Consider the following 20,113-nt stretch of genomic DNA (forward strand, 5'->3'; position numbering starts at 1 on the left):
TACCCGTCGGTTGTTCTTGAACGAGATGTGCGACACTGCCATCTGAAGAGGAAACCCTAGCCATTTTTGCATGTATGCCATTGGATCAGTTCGGGTCCAACGGATCCAGTGATGCGGCGCTTGAACTGGAAAGATGGAAACCCTAGCTTCCATTGGCTTCCAGTGTTGGGTTTGGTCTGCTGGGCTAATTGGGTCTCGGGTCAGTTTCTACTAAAAGGAAAAGATGTATTATGTAATGTAATGTAATATATATATATATATATATATATATATATATATATGATGTAATATGTATAAAAACATATACTATACATGTGTTATATAATACATGGACCCAATGTATACGCCACTATAGTATATAATATAAAATATAAATGTAACATATATACTTATAATATGCAAATAAATACTATATAACATAGAAAACTAATAAAAAAACAAGACTGGACGAAAATGAGTGTCTAAAGCTGCCATTCTTTATCATTTTTCGTGTAACGAAACATAGTACAAAGATAAAAGGACACAAATTTTCGTTCGTTAAGAAGTGGTCCCTGAGTCTAATATCATCCCTTATGGAGTTGAAAATTGACTATGATATTGCAATTAGGAATAACTCTCTGTTAGATTGAGTTACGGATGACTCATCAGTCGCGAAGTTGAATCAATCTTGAGATGATGCCCTCTTTCATGAAATTGAAACTGTAGTTTGGAATTTGAATCAGAAGGTGGCTTCTTGTTGCAAAATTGTAGTCAACGTTGGTCTTCTTCTCGGTTTAAAGACCTTGGTTTGAAAATTCGACTAGAAAGTAGTTTTTCGACACTACCATATGGTTGATATACCCTCAAACTGAATAAAATCAAACTCGAAAGTTTTCGTTAATAGATAACTTTTCTCGATTTATGCTATGATGTTGGAATATAGTTTCTTGTCACTAAAACACAGCTAATCCAAATCTCCTTCTTGACTTAAAGACCTCGGTTTAAACTTTAACTGAAAAGTAGTTGATACGTCATCGAGTTGAATACAATCAAATTCGAAAGTTTTCATTGACAGATAACCTTTCTTGCCTTGAGTTATGTTGTACTAAGCCGAAAGTTTGGCCCATATATTATTCTTGACTTAAAGACCTCGGCTTTAACCGGAAAGTAGTTTCTCGATGTTACCATGTGGTTGATGTGTCATCGAGCTGAATGGAATCAAACTTGATAGTTTTTGTTGACATATATCTTTTCTCGACTTAAGTTATGCTGTAAATTTGACATGCCCTTGAGCTGAATGAAATCAAACTCGAAGGTATTTGTTGACAAATAACCCTTCTCACCTTGAGTTATGCTGTAAATTTGATATGTCCTTGAGTTGAATGTTATCGAACTCGAAGGTATTTGTTGACAGATAACCCTTCTCACCTTGAGCTATGCTGTAAATTTGATATGCCCTTGAGGTGAATGTAATCAAACTCGGAGGTCTTTTTTTATAGATAACCTTTCTCGCCTTGAGCTATGTTATAAATTTGATATGCCCTTGAGCTGAATATAATCAAACTCGAAGGTCTTTTCTGACAGATAGCCCTTCGCCTTGAGCTATACTGTAAATTTGATATGCCCTTGAACTGAATGCAATCTAACTAGAAGGTCTTTGTTGACAGATAACCCTTCTGGCCTTGAGATATGCTATAAATTTGGTGTCTTGAGCTGAATTAAATCAAACTCGAAGGTTTTTGTTGATAGATAACCCTTCTCGCCTTGAGCTATGTTAAAAATTTGGTATGTACTTGAGCTGAATGTAATCGAACTTGAAGGTTTTGGTTGACAGATAGCCCTTCTCGCCTTGAGCTATGTTAAAAATTTGGTATGTCCTTGAGCTGAATGTAATCGAACTCGAAGGTTTTGGTTGACAGATAACCCTTCTCGCCATGAGCTATGCCGTAAATTTGACATGTCCTTGAGCTGAGTGTAATAGAACTCGAAGGTTTTTTGCTGGTAGATAGCCATTTTCGCCTTGAACTATGCTGCAAATAGTTCCTTTAAGTGAAAAATGGCTCCCTTTCACGAGTGTAAGCCAATCGTAGTTCTTCAGATGACTCCCATGCACAGGAAAGCCAAGAGGTAAATTCTTTCAGCCGGATATCATTCGTGATGGAGTTGAAGTCAGGCTTGAAGACGTTAACTGAAAGCTAGCCACTCGTCGTTGAGTTAAGCTGAACTAGATACATTCTGAATTGGTTCTCGAACCAGTCTGAATTTGATTCCAAGAACTGTCGATCTTTTAATAGATCAAATTGGTTGAGGTGTAGCTTCTTGTTAGTGATTCAAGCAACCACCATCAATTTCTGAGGTGCTTTTGAATCGAGTATCTTTTGCCTTGAAGTTGAAACTTGACTCTAAAAGTTACAAAAAATTATGTATGCTAAAAAATGATAAATGCGATGCTTTTAAGTGTGTCTAAGATGCATGCAACATGAATTAGTTCTGTTTTATCTTTTGGATGGAGCATTATTTTTTCTATCGGTCTTGTACTCGGAATCGACCATGCCCCATTTTCTTCTCAGGTTACAGCCTTTCACATTTGAGAATGTCCCGTTTGAAAATGTTTTTTTTCTTTTCTCTTATTTTACGAGGGAAAAAAATGAGAATATAAGTATTCTGTAAAACATTGCCCCTTAATTCAGGCTCGCAATCGAATCAAATCATAAACATGAATTTACAGAAAATCAAAAGAATTAATAACTCTTTAATGCTTTCAGAGTTATAGCTCTTTGACAAATATCCAAGTTAATGAGTTGGTTTCAGGTTGGCTTCCTATTTCTTAAGGTTTTGGCTACCAAAATGTCATTTTTTTAACATCACAATATGCCCCTCTTTCTCAGTTTGGCATTTTAGTCGGATGCGAACAAAATGATGCAACTGGCATAATCAATTACTAGACCTTCTATTTCGGTCTTTTAAAATCTTCCATTTGTTCAAGCTTTGTAGGCTCCTTTAACAAAGGCAGTGCAAAAATATCAGTCTAAAAATGAAATTCCTGACTGCTCGTGTGAAATTGACTATAACAGGTGTTCTTTAACTCCCTTAGTCCATCTTTACCAAAACTCTTTATTTAGATAAATTTTATTTAATTTGCCATTGTCTGGCTAGCTGAATCCATAAAGCCGGAGCGTTTAACCAATTGCTCTAGAGGATAACTCAATATTATAATAACCTTTATTAGGTTAGTTGAACCTTATCCATAGAGCCGGGGCGTTTAACCAATTGGTCAGAGGGACAACTCAAGCTTTATTGTATAGATATTATAATCACCTTTATCAGGTTAGTTGAATCTTATCCATAAAGCCGAGGCGTTTAACCAATTGCTCTAGAGGGACAACTCAAGCTTTATTGTATCTATATATAATATTATAATCTGGGTATACGGATCCAATTTCTTAAGTTTGTCAAGAACATGTTATAGTCTAGGTGTTGTTGAAAGTCAAGGAATCTTATCTTTAGAGTTCAATTTCCAAGCAACTAACCTAAACTAGATTCACCTACTCAACTATTTCATCTGTGAAGATCATTATCATCATTGAATTTCCTCAATAAAAGTATATTAATGTCATACATAAGAGATGCCCCATGTTGTCTGCTTCAATGCATACCTAATACCAAGCCTCTTGTTCATTCCCTTATGAAGGGAGAAGGCTATATCGGCCCCTACAAGAGAGGCGATATAGTGTTCGGGTATCTTTTGGGGTAAAACCAAGGGTCATTATTTGATCATGTCACTTTATCAAATATTTGTAACTCTGATAATTTACAGAGTTTTTAATTCAGTTGATATTCAAAGAATTTCAAGTTTTAAATTTGGTTCAATGCTCAGCATAAATTCATTTAAATATCCATATGAAAAGAAAGTTCAAAAAACAAGTTACTAAAATGAGAAAGTTTAAAAAACAAATTCAAACAGGATGTCGCAAAATAGAATAAGGCCTTATTAGGATGCCCACTAGTTGGATTAGGGCTTTCATATGCACTTGTTCCTCATTTCTCAATCGTTTCACTTGTCGGGCTCCTTTTGATATACCCTTATACGCACAAATTTATGCTCTCTTCTGAGCAACTTATTGGGAAATCCCACTTCTTTGTGATTTATCAGCTTTTCCTTTCCTGGTTGGAAATTGGGCCCAAATTTAAATCCAAAACGGTTTTCCTTGGTGATGATAGTTTTGGTTGGATCCTGAACGCATATTGCAGCTGTGATTGGCATAATATTCTTCAGACTTTCTATGCTGCCCAAAACCCCTCTTACCTTCAGGAAATCTCATATAGGTGTTTGAGGCATCTTCAAAGTTACGTCTGTCCTACTGATTCTTAAACCCATGAGCCAGTCCCACTGATTCTTAAACCCACGAGCCAATCTCGGACTACATTCATGGAAGCCCTTTTACTTGGACTTCCTTTCATATCCTCTTGCACCTTATGTTTTTCGCAGGAATCCTCTGTTGAAGCAGTTTGAGGTGTCTTCCTGGCTGTATCTGCCCCATCTATGTTTAAACCCACGGGCTAGTCTCGGATTACATTCATGGAAGTCATTCTGCTTGATTTCCTTTTTCATCCTTTTGTGCCTTATGTTCTTCACAGGAATTCTCTGTTGAAGCATTTATTTCTGAGCTTTGGACGTTGATCCTTTTCTCCTCTACCTTGTACCCCTGAGTTGCTTGTTCTAAAGGATCCTCAAGGTTGCTAGGAACCTTAACTGAACAAACTAGGGTTCTATCCTAGTTTATCCAAGGAATCTCCTTATAGGTCCACTTTTTATTTGGGGACCAATGTGGCTGGGCATATCCCGGTTTAACTAATCTTGTTGTGAGCATTTTTTAATGTAGTTTTTCAAGCGAAAAATGAAAAAGAGGGAACTGAAAACCATGCACTTTCTTTTTCTTCTCATCTTGTCCCCATGACGAGAGACTACTTGACAATGGCTTTATAGATAGAACTTGAGTGTCTTGATTGGATGATTGTAAATGGTTAGAACCTTTAATCATAAGCGGTTGATCATTCTTAGCTTTCTTGGTCAACATTTGGTCCTCTTCTATGACCCTCTTCTTTGAGTGAAGCTTATCTCTCACAAGGGAAATTTCATCATTCATTAGCTTTTCCTTCATTGTTGGCCCAGTGGAACCTTCTACAACCACATTTTATTTTTGAAGCTGACATGAAATATCCAACTCGTTAACAGGTTCTCTTGCCACTGTCATTTTAGTTTCAATACCAACATTCATAGTCACATCTAAAATAGTGTCCACTAGTGGCTTCTCTCCATCGATCACAATATTTACCATGTCTATTAACTTGGTCATTTGTTCTCTTGATTCATCCTGAAATCTTCTTGCTTGATCGATCATCTCCTGTTGGGTTTTTACGAGTTGCTCTTGAATTTTCTCAATTTTGTCAACACGCGCTAGTATCTCATTCATCGCTTTGAATCTTCTTACAGACACGCTTCAGGTAACTTCAATTTACTTTCAAAGCTTCTCTTTTAATTGTATTTTCTTTGAACGAGCTCAGTGTGTCCAATTTTTGTTCTTTTTTTATGAGACATCCCTTGTTAGTTAATGTGAATGTAATGAAATGAAAATAACAAAATGCAAAATATGTCTAAATGCATGATGCATGAAATGTTTAAGGCATTGATCCAAAAACACGTATATTATTATAAATAATCCTTATTGGGACAAAAGTGTTATTTCTTAAGAGATAAAAACCCCTAAGTCTTATAGACCCTGAACAACTTCTGACAAGTTAACTCATCTTCTGCTTTCGTCTGTCACCGGTTGAATACCGTGTCAAACCGCTCCGAATTCTCCTGCTAAACCGTACAAGTGACGAGCTGTTTTTTATAATTGCTCCAAAAAGTCTCAAAATAAACGCATCTCTGGCTTTCACTCTTAGCTGAGCCTGCTCCCAATGAAAGCGCCATTGAAAACCCCATCGAATGAAACTATCTGAAGCTCACTTGCTTACTTCTTGAATTCGTCAATAATGGCCTTTAACTCAGTTAGGGTTTTGACATCTTGTTCTTATTTTCTTTGAGGGACTCTCCAGATCAGTAACCTTTTTCTTGTATGCCCCTGCAAATTTTGCCAACCCATTTTTGACTTTTGATGTGCTTGGTGTAAACCCGATCCATTCTGAGTCTTTTCTGACTATAGTCGGACTTCTAAACTTTTCATCTCTTGTATTATAACCCCTTTGTCCATTAATGCAAATTATTATGTTTAACGAACACGTTTTTTGTAGATCAACACCTCTTTTGGATGATGTAAATGATAAAAAAATAAAATAGAAAAAGACAAAAATGAAAGGAAAAAAGTTACTGAGATAAATATAATAATCAGAATAATGATGAAAATAATGTCCTACCCCACATGCTTATTATTCCTACCCGGACATGATCTCTATCCCGTAGGTTGATTTTGAACAAGTCCTAACCGCATAAATTTCTAGTTTGCATGCTTTGAACAGAAAGTAAAATAGGAGATAATTCAAATATACTAGGTTTTGAAATGGGGTTTCGAGATGGGCTCTAATTCCCTGTAGTCTCCCTGTTTAGGTTATGAAGAAAGGTACCCGAGTTCTCCTTGCTGGTGCCCCATTGGGCTTGCCAGACCCTTAGTCCTAAGCCCATTACAAGCTTATGTTGACTAAGTTAAACTCGAAAGGATAATTCCCTTATGGCTATACAGAGAATAAATTCACACGAAGACATAAGGAATATGAATCTCGAAGGTTACTTGCTAGGCCCATACGGAGAATAAATTCCCATGAAAGCGTCGCTTTCACCCTCACTTAAAAAAAGGGGTTTGGAGCTCGGGTATAGAGTCTTAGATGGAAAAAACAAGTTTTATAAGCTGAAACCACTGAAAGAAATCGTCAGTACAATTATTTATTTGAAAAGATAATTAAAGATAAATAATTGGAATCGAATAAATAAATTAAAATTTATAATTTTCGCTCAAAAAGACAACTGGAAATTAATTTCGGCCTAACTCACTTACGTTTCCCCAGCAAAGTCACCAAGCTATCGCGACCGTCTTTCGATTGGGCCCAAAATTAGGCTTTGACTTGAATAGAATGGTTAGAGTCGCCACATATCATTTTAAAAAAATTATTTAGGCGACATGATCTTTATCCCGTAGGTTGATTTTGAACAAGTCCTAACCGCATAAATTTCTAGTTTGCATGCTTTGAACAGAAAGTAAAATAGGAGATAATTCAAATATCCTAGGTTTTGAAATGGGGTTTCGAGATGGGCTCTAATTCCCTGTAGTCTCCCTGTTTAGGTTATGAAGAAAGGTACCCGAGTTCTCCTTGCTGGTACCCCATTGGGCTTGCCAGACCCTTAGTCCTAAGCCCATTACAAGCTTATGTGGACTAAGTTAAACTCGAAAGGATAATTTCCTTATGGCTTTCGCAGGGATTTATTTGCAGGGATTACTTCCCATTACAGACGCGCATATGATATTAATGATATTAATGACTGCATATGAATACTGTTCAACTATGTATTTATTTATACATGCATTGCATTTTATCTATATTTTTAATTTTCTGACTTCCAGAGGTCTTCCACGGAAGCTACTCTCAACCTGGCGTTGGGGGCAGCCTACTACCCTACCTCCCCCTTACCCCATTGCATATGGGAATTGGGTTTTGTTGTTGTTGTTGACCACCGTCTTACATGATCTGCGTTTTACCATAAATGTGTCAGGTTCGGGAGTCGGTTACAGTCAAGGAAGGATTAACACCCTTGAACTGCCCTTTCGGTACCAATTAATTTGTCGGTTATCTTAATTACGAAAATTAAAATTTAAAAATTCGATTCGAATTGCTTACCTTTGATCAATTGAAATTATTACTGAAAAAATCAAACAAAATATTAGATGGTAAAATAAAATATTGAATGTTAAACAAAAAGAAAAATTTTAGAAGATTAAATTAAAAATAAAAATTTTTAAGATAAAAATAAAAATAATAATGTGAAAAAAATGTCACAAGAGAAATAAATAAAAATTAAGAAAAATGTGAAAATAAAAAAATAATAAAAAATACTGAAAATATTAATTTCTAAAATAAATAAAATAAAATTTAGGAAATAATAACAATAATAACTTCAAAACACCGAATAAAAGACTGGTTAACATGAAATTATTTTAAAATTTAAATACTGAAATAAAAGAAAATAATTTACATTAGTGACTAAAATAAAACATGCATAAATTCCTAGGCTAAATTCGAATAAAAACATAAATTAGTGACTAAAATATATATAATGAAAAATATAGGCTTAAAATAATACATCATAAATTTAATTAATAGATAAAACCAATCTTTACAAACTAGGAATGATCTAAATTATAATTAATCACAAAAATGTAAAACATGCGTGTGACAAAAGGAAAATGACTAAACTTGATATTATCACTAAAAATTTGAAAAACACGGAGAAAAGGGGTTCAAAACTATGTCGTTTTGATCCCAATATTTAACCCCCACAACACCTCCAAATTTCTCATTCTTCCTCATTTTCATACTTCTGTTTCTCTCTCTAAAGAGAGAATTCTCTCTCGCCTCTCTCTAAAAACTCCCTCACCGGAGAAAAATCGAGGGAAGCCGATCACTGCATGCCGCCATTGGCAGTCGCCGCCGACCACCGCCTATAGTGGTCGGAACTTACCAAAAATATACCAAAATGATCCCCTTTTTACCCTAAAACCAAATCTAAAGTTCCTTTCTCCAAAAACTCACCAGAAAATCCTAGATCTAGGATAATACTTCTCGGGAAAAGATAGCTCCAGCGACCACTCGGCTTCTCGATGTTCTTCCGACCCAAGGTATATATGTTCCTCTTTTCCTATCTTTTTACTTCTGTTGGTATTTGGTTCGAATGCTATGAGGATTTTAGTGGGGTTTCGAATATATTTTTTCGTATATTTTTTGTTCGAATGCCCGAATCTCCTTGTATCCTCTGTTCGTGCACTCCCCTTGGTTTTTTCAAATCCGAATCTCCCCTCGAATGTTTTTGATGCAGGACTTTATAGGCTTCCAAACCCTTTATTTTCGGCTAGCTTTAGTCTCCTAGTTGGACTAAAAAACTAACTTGTTTTTTTTTCTGTTTTATTGCTTGGTTGTGCGCCGGATAACCCGGAGATATGGGTGATGACCGATGGAATGAGGACTCTCCGAGAGTCCTCCCTCTGCCCGTCGGTTGTTCTTGAACGAGATGTGCGATGCTGTCATCCGAGAGGAAACCCTAGCCATTATTGCATGTATGCCGTTGGATCAGTTCGGATCCAGTTATGCGACGCTTGAACTGGAAAGATGAAAACCCTAGCTTCCACTTGCTTCCCGTGTTGGGCTTGGCCTGCTGGGCTGACTGGGTCTCGGGTCGGTTTCTGCAAAAAGGAAAAGATGTATTATGTAATGTAACATATATATACATATATATATAATGATGTAATATGCATAGAAACATATACTATACGTGTCATGTAATACATGGACCCAATGTATATACCACTATAGTATATATTATAAAATATAAACGTAACAAATATACTTATAATATGCAAATAAATACTATATAACATAGTAGACTAATAAACAAACAAGACCGGACGAAAATGAGTGTCTACACCTCCATCACCTATTTCACCATCATTGCCAAATCTTCTTTCATCCCCAGATCTTATTTCAGTAGCAGAAACTTCATCGGCTCCCTCAATATTAGCATCTTCTTGGGAATCAGAATTCTGGTTGGATTTGTCCCGTCTCATCTCATCATGGTATAATTCTCAGTATCCATGTAAAATATATTAACACCACATTCCTTCACTTTATATCGTTTATACATATCATCTTTGATGTTGAATTTAAATGATGCCTCTTCGTAATCATTGTCTAGTATAATCATATCTTGATTAAACAGAATGAACAAATGATCACCCCTGCAACTGCAGATCTCGCCCCACCACGCAGGAAAAGCGTCATAACTTTTCATCCCGTGCCATCTCTCAAAAACATGGCACTCACTTGTGAACTTTTCACCACTGGCGGCTGTCAGTTGGTATTTACAGATAAATTCAGGATCTCGTTCCGCATATGTGAGATCAGCCACAAGGCAGATAGCAAAGGCCAAGAATCTGCTCCCACTAAACCCATTTAGGGGTATCTTCAAATTTAACGTTTATTGCCTAACGTTTATTTCGTTTCAGTTTGATGTCTAACGTTTCATTCTGTTACTCATTTAGGTGCCAAGGCGTCAATGGCGTTAATTTTCTCGTTAAGTTACACGTGTCACAACCTGGTAATTTTAAAAATTTTATTTAAAATTAAAAAGTTAAAATTATATATATTTTAAAAAGAAAACACAAATTTTGAAATAAACCCAAAACTTTAAAAATATTCATTTCAACCCCTAAACCCACGTCGACCGCCACCTTTTGCCATCGACGAAGCTCCACCAGACCTCCCTTCCCCTCTGCGACCAAAATCCTCATGAAATCGTGACCGATCGATGACGAATCAATGTTTTATACCCCGTGAACCCTATGATGAAAATAACGATCTCAAGCGATTTCGACTGCCGAGGGGAGGGGAGGTCGGGTGGAGTTTCGTCGACGGCAAAAGGTAACGGCCGGCGTGGGTTTAGGGGTTGAAATGAAGGTTTTCAAAGTTTTGGGTTTATTTCAAAATGTGTTTTCTTCTTTAAATATATATATATATATATTTAATTTTTTAATTTTAAATAAAATTTTTAAAATTACCAGGTTGTGACATGTGTCACTTAACGAGGAAATTAACGCCGTTGACAATTAAACGAGTAACGAAATAAAATGTTAGGTACCAAACTGGAATGAAATAAACGTTGGGCACTAAACTAGAAAATCTGGCATACGTTGGCCCTTTTGTATATTTAATCCTTTTTATTTTGATTATCTAACTTTTAATGTTACGTTTAATATGGTAGGGAACATAAACATCGAGCATGGTTATATTATGGAAATATTCATTACCCTAATATATTAAAAGTTTACAATAATTACCACGTCAAACTGTTTGTTTTGCGAATAATTTTACTTATTAAACAATGAAAAACGAAAACGATCATAGCCTATTATTTTAATTATTAGAATTAGAAGGCAAGATCCGGCCTACAAACAAGTGCGAAAATGAAAGTCCATTTGATATGTGATAATCAGTTAAGAACATTGACAATATTTGATTTAGTAATATATATAAATACCTGCTCAATAATAAAAACTCTTACTGTTTGACTTTATGCAAAGAGGGAATTATTCTAAAACAATTGGTCAAACTAAGCCGGTTGGATTTTTTGTTCGTCCGATTCGAAAAATATACACATTTTATCCAATCCGTATTTTTTTAGATAAAATATGAATTCGATCCGATTTGAAATAATATATTTATTAAAAATATATTTTTATTCAATAAAAATATGAATTTAATTGAAAATAATATAAAAAGGGATATAAAAGCAATTATTCCTAAATATATAAGGTAAAATTACAATTTTTTCGGGTCGGGTTGGTATTTTTCACCCTAAAACCGGCCCAACCCTACCGGATATAACTTTTGAAAAACTCGACCCGAACTCGATTTTTTTTTAAAAAAAATGTACTCTATCATGTCGAGTCAGGTATTTTTCACCTTAAATTTTTCTAAAAATCTGACTCTATCAGGTCGAATTAGATCAGAATCCATCGAGTTCAGGTCCCATGTCCATCCACGTGTGATTAAGGAATCATGTCTTTTGGTATATATATAAGTTTTGCCATGTATGAATATGAGAGGAGAGTTATTAGTTAGTTTGGACTCATTAAGCAGTATGAGTAGTAATATGAGTTGTTATTTTATCTATAGAATCTAAATTTGAGTTAATGTCTTTGAAGTATGTCTGTTATCAATAGCTAAAAAGAATTCTGAAAGCATACTACATTATAATTACTCTATATTGTTTAAAAACGAAGTTGTTAATTGGTTTTATCTAATCCAATCACGATTGTGTTCAGGGACAGACACATAATTTTATATTAGGGGACAAACTTCTAAAATTTTAAGAGAACAAATTTATAAATTTTAAAGGGTCCGAAAACAAATTACTAATAAATAATACATAAAAAAATTCTTAAAAAAATTCTTAATTTCAAAATTTCAAAATTTCAAAATTTCAAAAAACACCCTATAAAGTAGATAATATGAAGGAATAGTTGCACTTCCATCCTTGACTGTGTTATCAATTTATACATTATGTAAATGGTACGAAGGAATAATTGCACTATAAGGTTTGACTTGCTGTTTAATAATTGATGGGGCATCTTCTTATTATATATATATATATGAAAATGAAAGTTGATTTGGTAGTTTTAACTATTGTTGATACGGTCATACTAATTAGACGTGTACATAAAAGCATGGATCTTGAACCGTTCTATTCATCGGACAATAGTTTTGATTTAGTAATCATGTGCTTTGGAAGTTAGGATTTTACTAATTAAATTTTGAATAAACGGCCCATTGAAAAATCTAATTTTATTCCATTTTCATCATTTACTATTCTTTTAAAAAATTAGATCTAATATTAATTTCATTGTTTTACTAAAATATTAGTCTGATTTTAAATACAATAAATGAGTATTGTTAGGGATGTCAATTTAACCGAGTTTTAACTCGATCCGACTGGATCTTTTTTTTAAATCGGGTTTGGGTCAAGTCGGGTTAGATATTTAAGATGCAATATCGGGTTGAGTTGGATTTGAGTGGAGGGTGAAAAAACTCCGACCCGACTTGAGGATAATAATGTAATTTTCTTAAAAAAAAACTGTTACTTTTTAAATTAAGTCCTTAATTTTTTTATCGGGTTGGGTCGGTCGAAGCTTTATACTCAAAAAATTCAGATCGGATCGGAGTCGGGTGGGAATATAAATTTTTGCATTTAATTCTATGAAGAAAGGTTTTTATAAAGATAAGATCATTGTCATGTTTACTTATAAATTACGGTTCATTTGTTTTATAATATTTCTACATTTATTATATGAAGAAGTATAAAAAAGAAAGGAAAAACAAACAACATTTCAAAGGTTAGGTGAACGATTCATTTTAATTCCACAAAATCAGCGTTTGTTTAATCATTTAATAAATGATCTAATAAAAAACGACTCGTAATATTTGAAGTCAGAGGATGACATTCATATGTAAATTTCAAGTCATATAAAATTAATTTGATTTATGGTTCAAAGATTGTCATATAAAACAGGGTGTCATATTATAAGAACAAAAGCTTAAATATGAAAGTGTATGAACTCATCCATAAACTGATCATCAAAGATACATCATATGTATTTTAAGGACAGCGACAGATACACGTCTTGTTGTCCATCTTGAAATTTAAATTTTCTTCGATTAATTATTTATTATATCGGTCAATTCCGTCTTGAAATTTTATTTTGTGTCCATCATGCACAAATATTTTACGACGTTGTTAATATATATGTATTCTCATCTTTAAAATTATTTTTTGGATCCGTGGTTACTATAGATCACAACCTTAATAAATAAAATTTCACATTTGTCTTAATTTCTAATTAGTCTATTATCAATTACTTTGATAGTTATAACTTCTGCATTACTGGCATCAGAAGCAATTAAATTCTTAAGGACCCTAATCAGAATCACAAAGTAAGAGTAGTTTTCAAGTTGGAAATTTACCAATGCATTTGGATGGCAATATTGTGAAGTTGTATCTGCATACACAAACAAAGATTAAAAGAAGTGAAAAGTCCCTCCATCCCCTTGTTCACCACCAACATAGCTAAATCTTCTTTTTTATATCACAACTCATCACATCACTAATGCTATAACTCTCTGCATCCACATAAAATACATGAACACCCCATTTCACCCTTTCATATTGTCTACCAAGTTGACCATTGTTGTAGATCTCAAATGATGCCTCCTCATAATCATTCTCTCTTATAATCATATCCTTATTAAACACAATGCACACATGACCTTTGTATATGTAGCCCCTGTCCCATCTCCAAGAAACGCTACTCTCTCCCATGAGCTTTTCACCACTGACAGCTGTCAGTTGGTATTTATAGATAAATCCAACACCTCCGTCTGCAAACCAGAGATTAGGCAAAAAGCATAAAGCAAATGCCAAGAATCTGCTCCCACTACACGCATTTGGGGCTATCTTTAAATTAATCCTACGATAAACGCTTCGATGCTCAAACTCATTTGCTGGAACTTCATTTCCTGGGAAACAACAAATCAATTGATTTCCAAAAGAACCCCTCCCTTGCCTGCTTGCCCATCTCTGTGCTAGGGATTGAATTTGAAGCACCGCGTTTCTCTCAATATTTTTAATTGAATCTTAATTCAGGTTTGGGCAATAAAGGAATGACATGGAAGCCTTTTCATCAAGAGGAGTATCAACACCATCATCTAAAGAGAAGAATGAATCGGAATTATGATCGGTGAAGGATACTTTCTCCAATGAGGTGCAATAATTTGCATTCAAGCACCCCAGAAATCGTGGAAGCTCTAAGAGTGTTTTAAGCCTTTTGCACTCCTCAAGTTCCAAAACGTTAAGGGATTCCAACTTTGAAATATTGCTCGATACATTTTCCACCCTCGAGTGACTCAAACTCAACTTTCTAAGTCCGACAAGATGCTGAATCGAATCCGACACTTGTTGTATTTCAGTGTACCTTAAATCTAACTCAGAGAAATTATTTCGGAGCTCAGGAAACTTCTTAAGATTATGACATTCCTCTAGCCTAAGCTCTTTAAGATATGCCAAATGGTTGAGCCAAGGTAGTTCAACCAAACTTATACAGTAATATCACTTAAGTGATTAAAGGTTAATGGCTCCTGATAGATTAGGGATTTTCCCCAGACTCTTGCAACCAGAAAGGTCAAGGCTTTCAAGAGATACCAACTGGTTGAGGGAAGGTAGTTCAACCAAAATTTCACACCCATTGCAGCTTGATGGCTCCTGATAGATTAGGGATCTTCACCAAACTCTTGCAACCAGAAAGGTCAAGGCTTTCAAGATATACCAACTGGTTGAGGGAAAATAGTTCAACCAAATTTTCACAACCATTGCAGCAAAGGCTTTGAAGTTTGATGGCTCCTGATAGATTAAGGATCTTCCCCAGACTCTTGCAACCAGAAAGGTCAAGGCTTTCAAGAGATACCAACTGGTTGAGGAAAGATAGTTCAACCAAACTTTCACACCCATTGCACCAAATGCTTTGAAGCTTGATGGCTCCTGATAGATTAGGGATCTTCATCAGACTCTTGCAACCAGAAAGGTCAAGGCTTTCAAGAGATTCCAACTGGTTGAGGGAAAGTAGTTCAACCAAATTTGCACACCCATTGCAGCAAAGGCTTTGAAGCTTGATGGCTCCTGATAGATTAGAAATCTTCCCCAAACTCTTGCAACCAGAAAGGTCAAGGCTTTCAAGAGATACCAATTGGTTGAGGGAGGGTAGTTCAACCAAACTTTCACACCCATTGCAGCAAAGGCTTTGAAGCTTGATGACTCCCGATAGATTAGGGATCTTCACCAGACTCTTGCAACCAGAAAGGTCAAGGCTTTCAAGAGATACCAACTGGTCGAGGGAAAGTAGTTCAACCAAATTTGCACACCCATTGCAACAAAGGCTTTGAAGCTTGATGGCTCCTGATAGATTAGGGATCTTCCCCAAACTCTTGCAACCCGAAAGGTCAAGGCTTTCAAGAGATACCAACTGATCGAGGGAAGGTAGTTCAACCAAACTTTCACACCCATTGCAGTAAAGGCTTTGAAGCTTGATGGCTCCTGATAGATTAGGGATCTTCCTCAGACTCTTGCAACCAGAAAAGTCAAGGCACTCGAGAGATACCAACTGGTTGAGGGAAGGTAGTTCAACCAAATTTGCACACCCATTGCAGCAAAGGCTTTGAAGCTTGGTGGCTCCTGATAGATTAGGGATCTTCCCCAGACTCTTACAACCAGCAAGGTCAACGCTTTTAAGAGATACCAACTGGTTGAAGGAAAGTAGTTCAACCAAATTTGCACACCCATTGCAGCAAAGGCTTTGTAGCTTGATAGCTCCTGATAGATTAGGAATCTTCCCCAGACTCTTGCAACCAGAAAGGTCAAGGCTTTCAAGAGATACCAACTGGTCGAGGGAAGGTAATTCAACCAAACTTTCACACCCATTGCAGCAAAGGCTTTGAAGCTTGATGGCTCCTGATAGATTAGGGATCTTCCCCAGACTCTTGCAACCAGAAAGGTCAAGGCTTTCGAGAGATACCAACTGGTTGAGGGAAAGTAGTTCAATCAAATTTGCACACTCATTGCAGCAAAGGCTTTGAAGCTTAATGGCTCCTGATAGATTAGGGATCTTCCTCAGACTCTTGCAACCAGAAAGGTCAAGTCTTTCAAGAGATACCAACTGGTCGAGGGAAAGTAGTTCAACCAAATTTGCGCACCCATTGCAGCAAAGGCTTTGAAGGTTGATGGCTCCTGATAGATTAGGGATCTTCCCCAGACTCTTGCAACCAGCAAGGTCAATGCTTTCAAGAGCTACCAACTGGTTGAGGGAAAGTAGTTCAACCAAATTTGCACACCCATTGCAGCAAAGGCTTTGAAGCTTGATGGCTCCTGATAGATTAGGGATCTTCCCCAAACTCTTGCAACCCGAAAGGTCAAGGATTTCAAGAGATACAAACTGGTTGAGGGAAGGTAGTTCAACCAAACTTTCACACCCATTGCAGCAAAGGCTTTGAAGCTTGATGGCTCCTGATAAATTAGGGATCTTCACCAGACTCTTGCAACCAGAAAGGTCAAGGCATTCAATAGATACAAATTGGTCGAGGGAAAGTAGTTCAACCAAATTTGCACACCCATTGCAGCAAAGGCTTTGAAGGTTGATGGCTCTTGATAGATTAGGGATCTTCACCAGACTCTTGTAACCAGAAAGGTCAAGGCATTCGAGAGATACCAACTGGTCGAGGGAAAGTAGTTCAACCAAATTTGCACACCCATTGCAGCAAAGGCTTTGAAGCTTGGTGGCTCCTGATAGATTAGGGATCTTCCCCAGACTCTTGCAACCAGCAAGGTCAAGGCTTTCAAGAGATACCAACTGGTCAAGGGAAAGTAGTTCAACCAAATTTGCGCACCCATTGCAGCAAAGGCTTTGAAGGTTGATGGCTCCTGATAGATTAGGGATCTTCCTCAGACTCTTGCAACCAGAAAGGTCAATTGACTTTAAATTAACAAGATCCTGTACATTGAAAATATAAAATAATTGCATTATCCACTTATTTTGGATGTATCGAAAATAAAAACAAAATGAAATACCTGATGATCTTCCTTCCAAAGTTGTTCTATGAAGCTCTCTCTTAGTTTCAACACAACAAGATTCTTTGGGTTAAAATTTGATGATAAGCATTTCAAGGGACAAAAGTCCCAATGAAGATACCTTAGCTCATCAGAAAAAGATACACTGGTAACAGAGAACGAACATGTATAAAGGATGATATATCTAAGATTATGCATCTTCTCAAAACTAGAATATAGTAACAGCTGGTCTTCAAGTCGACTCACGAAAAGCTTTATTCCTTCAATTGATTTATTCACCTAATAACAAGAAACAATTTAACGAGTTTCGTTACAGACAAAATTATATGAACATCTCATTAAAATTACTCATTACAAAATATAATTATACCAAGAAACGCTTAGACTAATCAGGCATATCTTTTTATTACTGAAAGTTTTAGACAATACAAATACGTTCTCTATTTCATAAACAACGAATTAGGTATTTCACTAACACAGTAAAACTTGAGTAGATTCCATGTTATACCCTAAAACATTGGTCATTATATGTATAGTGAGTAAATAAATATTTTACTTTTTGAAATGATAGTTAAAATATTTGAAACAATTTGACAGATACAAACATATAACTAAATTAACTTATATATTGACATTATATCAAATATAAATTTCAATTAAAATCACACAAATATGGAGAAAAAAAGGAATATAGATACAACTAATGCTTACTTTATTATATTTGAGCACTTGGATCATGTCTTTAAGACTCCATAACCTACTGCGCTCTCCAGGATCTTTAGATTCTCGGCGAACAATGTATTTTCCCATCTCTTCAAGCATATCATGCATACAAATCACCCCATTGGAATCCACTTCAATTAGACACTTATCAAGCAAATCGCTTATTCCACACATTGCACCCTCATATAAGCAACTTAGAATTTCTTCTACTTCTTTCTTGGATTCCCCTTTCAAGAGGCATGCTATATCAAGAAATATATTCTTCTCTTGTTCATCCAACTCGTCAAAACTACTCATCAAAATCTGTGAAATCTTTGTTTTTGCATATTCCTTGAGCTTGTCCACCTCACTTTCCCACTCTTTTCTAGACTTTTTATGAAGTTTAGAACCCAAAACTTTAAGAGCAAGTGGACTGCCTTGGGCGTACCGCAAAAAATTATTCGATAGATCTCGAAAATCAGGAGCAGGATTCAACGACTTAAATGCAAATGTAGAAAAGAGTTGAAGAGAGTCATCCTCGTTTAACTTAATCACCTTATGTATTTTGTTAGCTCCTCCATTCGTAAGTACTTGCCTATTTCTGGATGTTATGATAATTTTACTTCCATCACCAAAATGTTTTACACCCATAAGATCTATCTGCTCTGAGTCACCAACATCATCAAGGACGACGATTACTTTTATATTATTGAGCCTCTGTTGGGTTAAGACGGATCTTATGGAGGGGGTGTCTACACATGTTTTCGAGTTCAATAGTTCGGAAAGAAGTTCATTTCGTAAAGATTCCTTCCCCTGTTTTTTTATTTTCTCTCTAACATCTTGAAGGAAGCAACGACATTGAAACTTTGGAGAGATTTCATTATAGACACCTTCAGCAAGGGTAGTCTTGCCAATACCACTCATTCCCCAAAGTCCTATTATTCGACTATCTTCTTCCTCGATTAGCTGCAAGATCTTTTTTTTCTGATCATCTATTCCAACTAATTCTGTAGTAACACTTTTAGACTTACTATTCAATTCTTTTATGGCATACTCAACGACATCTTCGATGTATTCAGCCTCAGATCTGAGAAATCATTTTCACAAAATAATAGTCAAAAGACATGTCGAATATAAGAAGATAAAATATGTATAAGTGTATATGGTTACCTATCGAGTTTGCCGCCTTGTATATGCCACCCTTTTAATTTGCCGATTTCAACGAAGGCATCTCTCCATCGATTCACTTCATCAAGTGGCCTATTCGATTCATGCTCTTCAAAGGATGCCTTAAAACTTCCACCAATGTTTCGGACATGAGAAGGATCAACATGGTAAAAGATGGGAAGAACAGTATGTTGTTGAGTTCCCTTGCGACCCATGATGTCACAGAGTTCGGCTAAGCATGATTTGGAAGAAGCATAGTCGACAGACAAGACGACTATTGAGAGATTTGAGGATGCTATTGCTTGGGACAGTGCCTGTGAAAGCTGCTCCCCTTTCTCCAGCTTATCTTCATCGAAGAAGACGTTCATGCCAGTGTCTTTCAGAGTTTTGAGGAGATGGCTGGTGAAGTTAAGGCGCTTGTCTTCACCTCTGAAGCTCAAGAAAACTTGATACATCAAATGACAAGAAGAAGAAGAAGAAGAAGAAGAAGAAGAAGCCATGAATAGGAAAGAGAATGGATACTGCGATTAATAGACAGAGACAAGAGATAGCAAGAGAGGAAGAAATGATGATGCGAATAAAAGGACTTTAAATTCCTTTTCACAGAAACGCGTCAAAAAAAAACCAATCTTCCGGTATTTTCCAGGAAGCTGCCTACAGAGGAATTTAATTGGACCAATAAATCAAGCTCTTTCCTTGAAGCTTAATGGAATGAATCGGTGGATTCAAGGTAAAGAACCAATTTTGTGAATATTTAGAGATTTTAAGAATTGAAACGATCAACAAATTTTAAATCATTTTAAATTTTTTTGAGTAATCATTTTAAAGTTA

At 35.8% G+C, this 20,113-nt stretch overlaps 1 protein-coding gene across 1 annotated transcript; it reads right to left on the minus strand.

Moving 5' to 3' along the window:
- Nucleotides 1-14,821: 14,821 nt before the first annotated feature.
- LOC120163333 (disease resistance protein TAO1-like) lies at nt 14,822-19,887 on the minus strand. The gene is made up of 4 exons (XM_039173303.1): nt 19,286-19,887; nt 18,125-19,202; nt 17,414-17,692; nt 14,822-17,336 (listed from the first exon to the last, which is right to left on the minus strand). The coding sequence occupies exons 1-4, from the start codon at nt 19,780-19,782 to the stop codon at nt 15,033-15,035; spliced, it is 4,158 nt and encodes a 1,385-aa protein (XP_039029234.1). The 5' UTR covers nt 19,783-19,887; the 3' UTR covers nt 14,822-15,032.
- Between the last annotated feature and the right edge of the window lie 226 nt (nt 19,888-20,113).

The sequence above is a fragment of the Hibiscus syriacus genome, unplaced genomic scaffold (assembly GCF_006381635.1).
Source record: "Hibiscus syriacus cultivar Baekdansim isolate YM2019G1 unplaced genomic scaffold, ASM638163v2 tig00111440_pilon, whole genome shotgun sequence".
Taxonomy (NCBI): Eukaryota; Viridiplantae; Streptophyta; class Magnoliopsida; order Malvales; family Malvaceae; genus Hibiscus; species Hibiscus syriacus.